The sequence below is a fragment of the Lethenteron reissneri genome, unplaced genomic scaffold (genome assembly GCF_015708825.2).
Source record: "Lethenteron reissneri isolate LAM-NWPU_2019-01 unplaced genomic scaffold, ASM1570882v1 scaffold_172, whole genome shotgun sequence".
NCBI classification, from domain to species: Eukaryota; Metazoa; Chordata; class Hyperoartia; order Petromyzontiformes; family Petromyzontidae; genus Lethenteron; species Lethenteron reissneri.
In genome coordinates this window covers 40,896-55,000 of record NW_026891465.1, presented here as the reverse complement: position 1 = coordinate 55,000, position 14,105 = coordinate 40,896, and the positions used below count along the sequence as shown (strand labels likewise).

General features: G+C 55.9%; 1 protein-coding gene across 1 annotated transcript in view; it reads right to left on the bottom strand.

Moving 5' to 3' along the window:
- LOC133339266 (histone-lysine N-methyltransferase 2B-like) overlaps nt 1-14,105 on the bottom strand; it is a gene marked incomplete at its 5' end in the record, with an annotated part of 60,485 nt that overhangs the window by 6,263 nt on the left and 40,117 nt on the right. Inside the window, 5 exons of the mRNA XM_061547404.1 lie at nt 314-491; nt 3,994-4,068; nt 8,971-9,648; nt 10,512-10,633; nt 13,984-14,100. Coding sequence (XP_061403388.1) covers nt 314-491; nt 3,994-4,068; nt 8,971-9,648; nt 10,512-10,633; nt 13,984-14,100 — 1,170 coding nt within the window. The remainder of the gene's footprint in view (nt 1-313; nt 492-3,993; nt 4,069-8,970; nt 9,649-10,511; nt 10,634-13,983; nt 14,101-14,105) is intronic.

Sequence of the window (14,105 nt, the reverse complement as noted above, 5' to 3'; positions counted from 1 at the left end):
GTCTGTGTCTGCGCGTGTGTGCGTGTGTCTGCGTGCGTGTGCGTGTGTCTGCGTGCGTGTGTGCGTGTGTCTGCGTGTGTCTGTGCGTGTCTGCGTGCGTGTGTCTGTGCATGTCTGTGCGTGTGTGTCTGTGCGTGTCTGTGTGTCTGTGTGTCTGCGCGCGTGTGTCTGCGTGTGTGTGTGTCTGTGTCTGCTTGAGTGTATCTGTGTGTGTCTGTGTGTGTGTCTCTGTGTGTCTCTGTGCGTGTGTCTGCGTGTGTGTGTCTGTGTGTGTGTCTGTGCGTGTGAGTGCGTGCACCTAGCCTGGCACCACCTGGCGAAGGGCTCAGTGCGAGCGGTGCCGCTGGCGTTGAGCGGCAGGGCGGCGTTGGCGTCGCCGCGGCGGTGAAAGCGAAACTTGTGGTCGCAGCAGCGAGACGAGCCGGGAAGCTGCTCCAGCAGAAAGCAGACCGAGTCGTGGCGCAGACCCAGCAGACGCACCCCACACAGGCCTAGAGACACACACATAGACACACACACACACATAGACACAAAGATCCCCCGTATAGCCTGAACAGACTGTAGGGGCAAGTGCTGTTAGCGAGCACCTATGAAGGCCGGAACGGTACACGAGGGGGTGGGTGGCCAGCACCACGCCCGACCGCCTTTGTCTCCCTAGTGGCGATGTTTACACACCGCACCAGGTACTCATTTAAGGCTGAGTCGACCTAGGGGAGGCCCAGGACCGGTTCAGATAATCGTCACTGGTGTTAGCCGTGAGCGGGAATCGAACCCGGGTCGCCAGGTTCATAGCGCAGCGCGCTAACCGCTACACTACCGCTAGAGACACATAGACACACACACACATAGACACACACACAGTGACACACACACAGTGACACACACACATAGACACAGTGACATAGACACAGTGACATAGACACACAGACACACACACACAGTGACACACACACAGACACACCGAGTCGTGGCGCAGACCCAGCAGACGCACCCCACACAGGCCTAGAGACACATAGACACACACACACATAGACACACACACACATAGACACACACACAGTGACACACACACAGTGACACACACACATAGACACAGTGACATAGACACAGTGACATAGACACACAGACACACACACACAGTGACACACACACAGACACACCGAGTCGTGGCGCAGACCCAGCAGACGCACCCCACACAGGCCTAGAGACACATAGACACACACACACATAGACACACACACAGTGACACACACACAGTGACACACACACATAGACACAGTGACATAGACACAGTGACATAGACACACAGACACACACACACAGTGACACACACACAGACACACCGAGTCGTGGCGCAGACCCAGCAGACGCACCCCACACAGGCCTAGAGACACATAGACACACACACACATAGACACACACACAGTGACACACACACAGTGACACACACACATAGACACAGTGACATAGACACAGTGACATAGACACACAGACACACACACAGTGACACACACACACCGAGTCGTGGCGCAGACCCAGCAGACGCACCCCACACAGGCCTAGAGACACATAGACACACACACACATAGACACACACACAGTGACACACACACAGTGACACACACACATAGACACAGTGACATAGACACAGTGACATAGACACACAGACACACACACACAGTGACACACACACAGACACACCGAGTCGTGGTGCAGACCCAGCAGACGCACCACACACAGGCCTAGAGACACATAGACACACACACACATAGACACACACACAGTGACACACACACAGTGACACACACACATAGACACAGTGACATAGACACAGTGACATAGACACACAGACACACACACACAGTGACACACACACAGACACACCGAGTCGTGGCGCAGACCCAGCAGACGCACCCCACACAGGCCTAGAGACACATAGACACACACACACATAGACACACACACACATAGACACACACACAGTGACACACACACAGTGACACACACACATAGACACAGTGACATAGACACAGTGACATAGACACACAGACACACACACACAGTGACACACACACAGACACACCGAGTCGTGGCGCAGACCCAGCAGACGCACCCCACACAGGCCTAGAGACACATAGACACACACACACATAGACACACACACAGTGACACACACACATAGACACAGTGACATAGACACAGTGACATAGACACACAGACACACACACACAGTGACACACACACAGACACACCGAGTCGTGGTGCAGACCCAGCAGACGCACCCCACACAGGCCTAGAGACACATAGACACACACACACATAGACACACACACACATAGACACACACACAGTGACACACACACAGTGACACACACACATAGACACAGTGACATAGACACAGTGACATAGACACACAGACACACACACACAGTGACACACACACAGACACACCGAGTCGTGGCGCAGACCCAGCAGACGCACCCCACACAGGCCTAGAGACACATAGACACACACACACACATAGACACACACACACACACATAGACACACACACAGTGACACACACACAGTGACACACACACAGACACACCGAGTCGTGGCGCAGACCCAGCAGACGCACCCCACACAGGCCTAGAGACACACACATAGACACACACACACATAGACACACACACAGTGACACACACACAGTGACACACACACAGTGACACACACACAGACACACCGAGTCGTGGCGCAGACCCAGCAGACGCACCCCACACAGGCCTAGAGACACACACATAGACACACACACACATAGACACACACACAGTGACACACACACAGTGACACACACACACACACACCGAGTCGTGGCGCAGACCCAGCAGACGCACCCCACACAGGCCTAGAGACACACACATAGACACACACACACACATAGACACACACACAGTGACACACACACAGTGACACACACACAGACACACCGAGTCGTGGCGCAGACCCAGCAGACGCACCCCACACAGGCCTAGAGACACACACATAGACACACACACACATAGACACACACACAGTGACACACACACAGTGACACACACACAGTGACACACACACAGACACACCGAGTCGTGGCGCAGACCCAGCAGACGCACCCCACACAGGCCTAGAGACACATAGACACACACACACATAGACACACACACACATAGACACACACACAGTGACACACACACAGTGACACACACACATAGACACAGTGACATAGACACAGTGACATAGACACACAGACACACACACACAGTGACACACACACAGACACACCGAGTCGTGGCGCAAACCCAGCAGACGCACCCCACACAGGCCTAGAGACACATAGACACACACACATAGACACACACACAGTGACACACACACAGTGACACACACACATAGACACAGTGACATAGACACAGTGACATAGACACACAGACACACACACACAGTGACACACACACAGACACACCGAGTCGTGGCGCAGACCCAGCAGGCGCACCCCACACAGACCTTGAGACACAGACACACACAGACACACAGTGACACACACACACATAGTGACACACAGTGACACACACACAATGACACACACATAGACACACACACACACACATAGACACACAGACACACACACAGACACACACACACAGACACACACAGACACACACAGACACACACAGACACACACACAGACACACACAGTGACACAGACACACACACACACACAGTGACACACATAGTGACACACACAGAAACACACACACAGACACACACACACAGACACACACAGTGACACACACACAGACACACACACACAGTGACACACATAGTGACACACACAGACACACACACACAGTGACACACATAGTGACACACACAGACACACACACACAGACACACACACACACACACAGACACACACACACAGACACACACACACACACAGACACACACACACACACGTGTCACGTGGTTTACCGTCAAAGATGACCGGCCTCTGCCAAGACTTCTTCCTGAGCTGCAGAACCCCGTCAGTCACCGCCTTCCACGCTTCTGTGATGTCAACATCACCATCGTCATCATCAACATTATCATCAACATCATCACCATCATCATCACTACCACCATCACCATCATCACCATCAACATCACCATCAACATCATCACCACCCCGTCAGTCACCGCCTTCCACGCTTCTGTGATGTCAACAACATCATCATCACCATCATCATCACTACCACCATCACCATCATCACCATCAACATCACCATCAACATCATCACCACCCCGTCAGTCACCGCCTTCCACGCTTCTGTGATGTCAACATCATCAACATCATCACCACCATCACCATCATCATCACCATCATCACCATCACCACTGCCATCATCATCACTGCCATCATCATCACCATCATCATCACCATCATCACCATCAACATCATCATCACTGCCATCATCATCATCACCACCATCATCATCACCATCATCACCACCACCATCATCACCGCCATCATCATCACCATCATCATCATCACCATCACCACTGCCATCATCATCACTGCCATCATCATCACCATCATCATCAACATCATCACCACCACCATCACCATCATCACTACCACCACCACCATCACCACCATCACCACCATCACCACCATCACTACCACCACCACCACCACCACCATCACCACCATCACCACCATCATCATCATCACCACCATCACCACCATCACCACCATCACCATCACCACCATCACCACCATCACCACCATCATCATCATCATCACCACCATCACCACCATCACCACCATCATCACCACCATCACCACCATCACCACCATCACCACCATCACGGCTGTAGTGACTGCACTTGTCACCGAGTCGCCATTGCGAGCAGCACGGGCTGCAGTAGCCAACGCTGGCGGTGGCTGGGTGAGCGTTGGGTGAGTGGTGGGTGAGCGTTGGGTGAGCGTTGGGTGAGTGGTGGGTGAGCGTTGGGTGAGCGTTGGGTGAGTGGTGGGTGAGTGTTGGGTGAGTGGTGGGTGAGTGGTGGGTGAGCGTTGGGTGAGCGTTGGGTGAGTGGTGGGTGAGCGTTGGGTGAGTGTTGGGTGAGTGTTGGGTGAGTGGTGGGTGAGCGTTGGGTGAGTGGTGGGTGAGCGTTGGGTGAGCGTTGGGTGAGTGGTGGGTGAGTGTTGGGTGAGCGTTGGGTGAGTGGTGGGTGAGTGGTGGGTGAGCGTTGGGTGAGTGTTGGGTGAGTGGTGGGTGAGCGTTGGGTGAGTGTTGGGTGAGTGTTGGGTGAGTGGTGGGTGAGCGTTGGGTGAGCGTTGGGTGAGTGGTGGGTGAGTGTTGGGTGAGGTGGGGTGAGGTGGGTGAGGTTGGGTGAGTGATGGTGAGGTTGGGTGAGTGATGGGTGAGGTTTGGGTGAGGTGGGTGAGTGTTGGGTGAGCTGGGTGAGCGGTGGGTGAGTGGTGGGTGAGCGTTGGGTGAGTGGTGGGTGAGTGGTGGGTGAGCGTTGGGTGAGTGTTGGGTGAGTGTTGGGTGAGTGGTGGGTGAGCGTTGGGTGAGTGTTGGGTGAGTGGTGGGTGAGCGTTGGGTGAGTGTTGGGTGAGTGGTGGGTGAGCGTTGGGTGAGCGTTGGGTGAGTGTTGGGTGAGCGTTGGGTGAGTGTTGGGTGAGCGTTGGGTGAGTGTTGGGTGAGTGGTGGGTGAGCGTTGGGTGAGTGTTGGGTGAGTGTTGGGTGAGCGTTGGGTGAGTGTTGGGTGAGCGTTGGGTGAGTGTTTGGTGAGCACTGGGTGAGTGTAGGGTGAGTGGTGGGTGAGTGGTGGGTGAGTGTTGGGTGAGTGTTGGGTGAGTGTTTGGTGAGCGTTGGGTGAGTATAGGGTGAGTGTTGGGCGAGTGTTTGGTGAGTGTTGGGTGAGCGTTGGGTGAGCGGTGGGTGAGTGGTGGGTGAGCGTTGGGTGAGTGTTGGGTGAGCGTTGGGTGAGCGTTGGGTGAGTGTTGGGCGAGTGTTGGGTGAGTGTAGGGTGAGCGTTGGGTGAGCGTGGGGTGAGTGTTGGGTGAGCGTGGGGTGAGCGGTGGGTGAGTGTTGGGTGAGTGTTGGGTGAGTGTTGGGTGAGTGTTGGGTGAGTGTTGGGTGAGTGTTGGGTGAGTGTTGGGTGAGTGTTGGGTGAGCGTTGGGTGAGCGTAGGCACCGTGCACGGAGCGCGAGCTCTGGGTGAGTGGTGGGTGAGCTCTGGGTGAGCACTGGGTGAGTGATGGGTGAGCACTGGGTGAGCGGTGGGTGAGCGTAGGCACCGTGCACGGAGCGCGAGCTCTGGGTGAGTGGTGGGTGAGCTCTGGGTGAGCACTGGGTGAGTGATGGGTGAGCACTGGGTGAGCGGTGGGTGAGCGTAGGCACCGTGCACGGAGCGCGAGCTCTGGGTGAGTGGTGGGTGAGCTCTGGGTGAGCACTGGGTGAGCTCTGGGTGAGCACTGGGTGAGCGGTGGGTGAGCGTAGGCACCGTGCACGGAGCGCGAGCTCTGGGTGAGTGGTGGGTGAGCTCTGGGTGAGCACTGGGTGAGTGATGGGTGAGCACTGGGTGAGTGGTGGGTGAGCTCTGGGTGAGCACTGGGTGAGTGATGGGTGAGCACTGGGTGAGCGGTGGGTGAGCGTAGGCACCGTGCACGGAGCGCGAGCTCTGGGTGAGTGGTGGGTGAGCTCTGGGTGAGCACTGGGTGAGTGATGGGTGAGCACTGGGTGAGCGGTGGGTGAGCGTAGGCACCGTGCACGGAGCGCGAGCTCTGGGTGAGTGGTGGGTGAGCTCTGGGTGAGCACTGGGTGAGTGATGGGTGAGCACTGGGTGAGCGGTGGGTGAGCGTAGGCACCGTGCACGGAGCGCGAGCTCTGGGTGAGTGGTGGGTGAGCTCTGGGTGAGCACTGGGTGAGTGATGGGTGAGCACTGGGTGAGCGGTGGGTGAGCGTAGGCACCGTGCACGGAGCGCGAGCTCTGGGTGAGTGGTGGGTGAGCTCTGGGTGAGCACTGGGTGAGCGTAGGGTGAGCGCAGGGTGAGCGGTGGGTGAGCGTAGGCACCGTGCACGGAGCGCGAGCTCTGGGTGAGTGGTGGGTGAGCTCTGGGTGAGCACTGGGTGAGCTCTGGGTGAGCACTGGGTGAGCGGTGGGTGAGCGTAGGCACCGTGCACGGAGCGCGAGCTCTGGGTGAGTGGTGGGTGAGCTCTGGGTGAGCACTGGGTGAGTGATGGGTGAGCACTGGGTGAGTGGTGGGTGAGCTCTGGGTGAGCACTGGGTGAGTGATGGGTGAGCACTGGGTGAGCGGTGGGTGAGCGTAGGCACCGTGCACGGAGCGCGAGCTCTGGGTGAGTGGTGGGTGAGCTCTGGGTGAGCACTGGGTGAGTGATGGGTGAGCACTGGGTGAGCGGTGGGTGAGCGTAGGCACCGTGCACGGAGCGCGAGCTCTGGGTGAGTGGTGGGTGAGCTCTGGGTGAGCACTGGGTGAGTGATGGGTGAGCACTGGGTGAGCGGTGGGTGAGCGTAGGCACCGTGCACGGAGCGCGAGCTCTGGGTGAGTGGTGGGTGAGCTCTGGGTGAGCACTGGGTGAGTGATGGGTGAGCACTGGGTGAGCGGTGGGTGAGCGTAGGCACCGTGCACGGAGCGCGAGCACTGGGTGAGTGGTGGGTGAGCTCTGGGTGAGCACTGGGTGAGTGATGGGTGAGCACTGGGTGAGCGGTGGGTGAGCGTAGGCACCGTGCACGGAGCGCGAGCTCTGGGTGAGTGGTGGGTGAGCTCTGGGTGAGCACTGGGTGAGTGATGGGTGAGCACTGGGTGAGCGGTGGGTGAGCGTAGGCACCGTGCACGGAGCGCGAGCTCTGGGTGAGTGGTGGGTGAGCTCTGGGTGAGCACTGGGTGAGTGATGGGTGAGCACTGGGTGAGCGGTGGGTGAGCGTAGGCACCGTGCACGGAGCGCGAGCACTGGGTGAGTGGTGGGTGAGCTCTGGGTGAGCACTGGGTGAGTGATGGGTGAGCACTGGGTGAGCGGTGGGTGAGCGTAGGCACCGTGCACGGAGCGCGAGCTCTGGGTGAGTGGTGGGTGAGCTCTGGGTGAGCACTGGGTGAGTGATGGGTGAGCGCAGGGTGAGCGGTGGGTGAGCGTAGGCACCGTGCACGGAGCGCGAGCTCTGGGTGAGTGGTGGGTGAGCTCTGGGTGAGCACTGGGTGAGTGGTGGGTGAGCGCAGGGTGAGCGGTGGGTGAGCGTAGGCACCGTGCACGGAGCGCGAGTGGTGGGTGAGTGGTGGGTGAGTGGTGGGTGAGCTCTGGGTGAGCACTGGGTGAGTGATGGGTGAGCACTGGGTGAGCGGTGGGTGAGCGTAGGCACCGTGCACGGAGCGCGAGCTCTGGGTGAGTGGTGGGTGAGCTCTGGGTGAGCACTGGGTGAGTGATGGGTGAGCACTGGGTGAGTGATGGGTGAGCGTTGGGTGAGCGTTGGGTGAGTGTTGGGCGAGTGCTGGGTGAGCGTTGGGTGAGCGCTAAGGGGCGGCCACCTGGTCCCGGGGGACTCTGGGGAACATTCTAGAAGGAACTCGAGGAATCTGGAAGGTGGGCGGGGGCCGAGTTGCGAACACATGGTCGCGAGGGGGGTCAGGTGACCGTCGCCGCCCCTACGCACGGAGCGCGAGTGGTGGGTGAGTGGTGGGTGAGCTCTGGGTGAGCTCTGGGTGAGCTCTGGGTGAGCTCTGGGTGAGCGCAGGGTGAGCGGTGGGTGAGCGTAGGCACGGTGCACGGAGCGCGAGCACTGGGTGAGTGATGGGTGAGCACTGGGTGAGCGTTGGGTGAGCACAGGGTGAGCGGTGGGTGAGCGTAGGCACCGTGCACGGAGCGCGAGCACTGGGTGAGTGATGGGTGAGCACTGGGTGAGCGTTGGGTGAGCACAGGGTGAGCGGTGGGTGAGCATAGGCACCATGCACGGAGCGCGAGCGCACGAAGAACCCGTCGTCGCTGGCGATCTCCACGATGAGGCCCGGCTTCTCCGCCTCGCCGGGGGGGGGCGGTCGCCCCGGCAACGACCCCGACGACCCCGGCAACGACCCCGACCCCGGCAACGACCCCGGGGGCGACCCCTGCGGTGACCCCGGCGGCGGCGGTGACCCCACGGCGGCCGTGTCGGCGTTGGCGGGGGCCGAATTGGTGGCAGCGGTGGGGACTGGTTTGGTGGCAGCGGTGGGGAGTGGTTTGGTGGCAGCGGAGGAAGAGGGACAGTCCCACGGGGATCCACCGGCAGCGAAGTCTCCGCAGTCGTCGCTGTCGTCATCGTCGTCGTCATCATCGTCGTCGTAGCCGTCATCATCGTCATCGTCGTCATGGTCGTCGTAGCAGCCGTCGTCGTGACGACGCGGCTCGTGCTGCGGCCGGCGCCGCTTGCCGCTCTGCAGCTGCTGCTGCTGCTGCTGCAGCTGCTGCTGCTGCTGCTGCTGCAGCTGGTGGTGGTGGTGGTGGCGGCGGTGGTGGCGCCGTTGCCTCAGCCGCCGCTGCCGCTGGCGCCGCTGGGACTCCTGCAGCTCGGCGGCAGCCTGGCGCCGCAGCAGCAGCGCCAGCAGCGGGGAGCTGCACGACTCCTCGTCGGTGCCCTCCTCACACGCTGGGGGGGGGGCGGGGGGGTGGGGCGGGAGGGGGGCGGAAGGCAGGGTGGAGAGGGAGGGGAGGGAGGGAGGGAGGAGAGGGAGGGAGGGGGGAGGGAGGGGAGGGAGGGGGGAGGGAGGGGAGGGAGTGGAAGGAGGGGGGGGAGTTAATCAGTGAGATACAAAGACAAAGCTCCCCCGTATAGCACTCGGCAGACTGTTGGGGCAAGTGCTGCCGGCAACGAACGGCGCCCTGTGGAGCGCTTTGAGAATACCAACTTTACAAACTCAGATCACGACGGTAATGTGTGTGTGTGTCTGTGTGTGTGTGCCTGTGTGTGTGTGTGTGTCTGTGTGTGTGTGTCTGTGTGTGTGTGTGCCTGTGTGTGTGTGTGCGTGTGTCTGTGTGTGTGCGTGTGTCTGTCTGTGTGTCTGTGTCTGTGTGCGTGTCTGTGTGCGTGTGTGTCTATGTGTGTGTCTGTGTGTGTGTCTGTGTGTGTATCTGTGTGTGTATCTGTGTGTGTGTCTGTGTGTGTCTGTGTGTGCGTGTGTGTCTGTGTATGCGTGTGTGTCTGTGTGTGTGTCTGTGTGTGTCTGTGTGTGTGTCTGTATCAATGTGTCTGTATCAATGTGTCTCTGTGTGTGTCTGTGTGTGTGTGTGTCTATGTGTGTGTGTCTGTGTGTGTGTGTCTGTGTGTGTGTGTGTCTATGTGTGTGTGTCTGTGTGTGTGTGTCTGTGTGTGTGTGTCTGTGTGTGTGTCTGTGTGTGTATGTATCTGTGTGTGTGTGTCTGTGTGTGTGTCTGTGTGTGTATGTATCTGTGTGTGTGTCTGTATCAATGTGTCTGTGTGTGTCTGTGTGTGTATCTGTGTGTGTGTCTCACGTGTACACAAGGCCGCCAGCTCCTCGGCGCGGGTGCTGAAGTTGCAAGAGGAGATCATGGTGGCGGTGGTGGCCATGGTGGCGGTGGTGGTGGTGGCGGCAGGCAGATTCACGACGCCCATCCTGACGCACACAAACACAAACACGTGTCTGTCTGTCGTGCAACGAATGCACCGTCCAACCAAGTCCCTACCTGCCCACTCCGAAGGGAACGTGTTTAAAGCGCGTAAGCAAATAGAGCGGCAGGACTGCCTAGGCCGGGATGAACCACAGCGAGGGAGAGACGCTGCGGTCAAGGGTGGTACAGGTGCGAGATGGCCACTACCCGTCGCTCATCTCTAGCAACACACAACAGCCGGCGTGTGCCGGGCTCTGCTGTCTCACATCCACTCACCCAGGGGGTTCACGTACTTGCAGGGTTTTTCGGTAAAGTCACCGTGAAGGTAAAAAACTGAAATTTATAAAATTAAAATATTATAAAAATCACGACGACTTTTCGGAGGCAACACACAAGTCTCCGATTTAAAGCTTATTTCGTGACTGCAGGGATTCATCTTCTTGGTTCTTTCGCCGTCCTCAGGTGAAGAACAGCGTATATTAACGCTGCCAAGCCTGGTGGTGTTCATTCAGACGCTGTCTTTCCGACAGACTTGTTCTCCACCTGAGGACGGCTGCTTATGTTGTGACCGAAACGTCGTGAGAATTATTTTATTATGTTTTGTTGTAATTATTTTATTACTTCCCTTCTACGTGATGACTTTACCGAAAGAACCAAGAAGACACAAGTCTCCGTCATCAGCTGTGGGATCGTCACAGCGACAAGTACTGCATCAAGTGAGGAACATTCCAAGAGACCAGCCCTTAAACACAAGTTAGTGGGGCATTCTCTGAATGTGGTAGCCAGGGAATGGGACGTGTTGGGGTGATGGGCCGGCCTACGAGAGACAAATTGGTCAACTTCAAATCTACAATTACCCAGGGGGAGCTGTGTACAGTAGAACGGACACCACAACGCGTACAGTACAGACAAATTCGTAGGTTTTTTCGGTAAAGTCACCACGTAGGTAAATTAATAAAAAAAAAATAAACATAAAATAAAAATCACGACGTTTCGGAGGCAACACAAGCAGCCTCCGTCTTCAGGTGGAACCGTCACAGCACGACTGCTGTATCAAGTGAAGAGAAATTCCAAGAAAACAGTCCTTGTATATATACTGGTTGAGGGTGGGGGAGCCAAGGTAGGCCCTGGATATTGTTTCTGTGAGGTTCGGTGCGGCTGAAGCACGCTGCTAGGAATGAGCCTTTGTTGTGTAGACTAGGTGCGGCTGATGTAAAGGTGCGTGTAAAAGGGACTGAGCCTTTTTGTTATGTAGAGGTGGTGTGGCTGAAATCGCTGCCAGGAAATGAGTCTTTGTTGTGTAGAATGGTTGACTGAGCCTTTGTTATGTAGATGTGGTGCGGCTGAAATCGCTGCCAGAAAATGAGTCTTTGTTGTGTAGAATGGTTGACTGAGCCTTTTGTTATGTAGAGGTGGTGCGGCTGAAATCGCTGCCAGGAAAAGAGTCTTTGTTGTGTAGAATGGTTGACTGAGCCTTTTGTTATGTAGAAGTGGTGCGGCTGAAATCGCTGCCAGGAAATGAGTCTTTGTTGTGTAGAATGGTTGACTGAGCCTTTGTTATGTAGAGGTGGTGCGGCTTAACTCGCTGTCAGGAAATGAGTCTTTGTTGTGTAGAATGGTTGACTGAGCCTATTGTTATGTAGAGGTGGTGCGGCTGAAATCACTGCCAGGAAATGAGTCTTTGTTGTGTAGAATGGTTGACTGAGCCTATTGTTATGTAGAGGTGGTGCGGCTGAAATCGCTGCCAGGAAAAGAGTCTTTGTTGTGTAGAATGGTTGACTGAGCCTTTTGTTATGTAGAAGTGGTGCGGCTGAAATCGCTGCCAGGAAATGAGTCTTTGTTGTGTAGAATGGTTGACTGAGCCTATTGTTATGTAGAGGTGGTGCGGCTGAAATCGCTGCCAGGAAATGAGTCTTTGTTGTGTAGAATGGTTGACTGAGCCTTTTGTTATGTAGAGGTGGTGCGGCTGAAATCGCTGCCAGGAAAGAGTCTTTGTTGTGTAGAATGGTTGACTGAGCCTATTGTTATGTAGAGGTGGTGCGGCTGAAATCGCTGCCAGGAAATGAGTCTTTGTTGTGTAGAATGGTTGACTGAGCCTATTGTTATGTAGAGGTGGTGCGGCTGAAATCGCTGCCAGGAAATGAGTCTTTGTTGTGTAGAATGGTTGACTGAGCCTATTGTTATGTAGAGGTGGTGCGGCTGAAATCGCTGCCAGGAAATGAGTCTTTGTTGTGTAGAATGGTTGACTGAGCCTATTGTTATGTAGAGGTGGTGCGGCTGAAATCGCTGCCAGGAAATGAGTCTTTGTTGTGTAGAATGGTTGACTGAGCCTTTTGTTATGTAGAGGTGGTGCGGCTGAAATCGCTGCCAGGAAAAGAGTCTTTGTTGTGTAGAATGGTTGACTGAGCCTATTGTTATGGAGAGGTGGTGCGGCTGAAATCGCTGCCAGGAAAAGAGTCTTTGTTGTGTAGAATGGTTGACTGAGCCTTTTGTTATGTAGAGGTGGTGCGGCTGAAATCGCTGCCAGGAAATGAGTCTTTGTTGTGTAGAATGGTTGACTGAGCCTATTGTTATGTAGAGGTGGTGCGGCTGAAATCGCTGCCAGGAAATGAGTCTTTGTTGTGTAGAATGGTTGACTGAGCCTATTGTTATGGAGAGGTGGTGCGGCTGAAATCACTGCCAGGAAATGAGTCTTTGTTGTGTAGAATGGTTGACTGAGCCTATTGTTATGTAGAGGTGGTGCGGCTGAAATCCTGCCAGGAAATGAGTCTGTTGTGTAGAATGGTTGACTGAGCCTATTGTTATGTAGATGTGGTGCGGCTGAAATCGCTGCACCTGAAGACAAAAGCTTGTGTTGCCTCCGAAACGTCGTGATTTTTTATTTATTTCTATTTTACGTTCATTAATGTTTTTACCTACGTGACTTTACCGAAAAAACCTAAGAATATGAATCCTTGCAGTCACGAAAACTTCAAATCTAGAATCAGGTGGGAGTGATGGAGGTGATGGTGGTGGTGGAGGTGGTAGTGGTAAAGGTGGTAGTGGTGGTAGTGGAGGTGGTAGTGGAGGTGGTGGTAGTGGAGGTGGTAGTGATGGAGGTGGTGGTGGAGGTGGTAGTGGAGGTGGTAGTGATGGAGGTGATGGTGGAGGTGGTAGTGGTAAAGGTGGTAGTGGTGGTGGTAGTGGTGGTAGTGATGGAGGTGGTGGTGGAGGTGGTAGTGGAGGTGGTAGTGATGGAGGTGATGGTGGAGGTGGTAGTGGTAAAGGTGGTAGTGGTGGTGGTAGTGGTGGTAGTGATGGAGGTGATAGTGGTGGAGGTGGTGGAGGTGGTGGAGTTGGTGGATGAGAGCTTCACCTCTCCACCCTCTCATCGTCTTCATCGTCGTCGTCTTCCTCCTCCTCTGCCTCGTCTCCCGTGTCCCCAAATTCCGACAGATTGAACGACGGCATCTTGATGCGGAGACGCTTGTTGCTGCA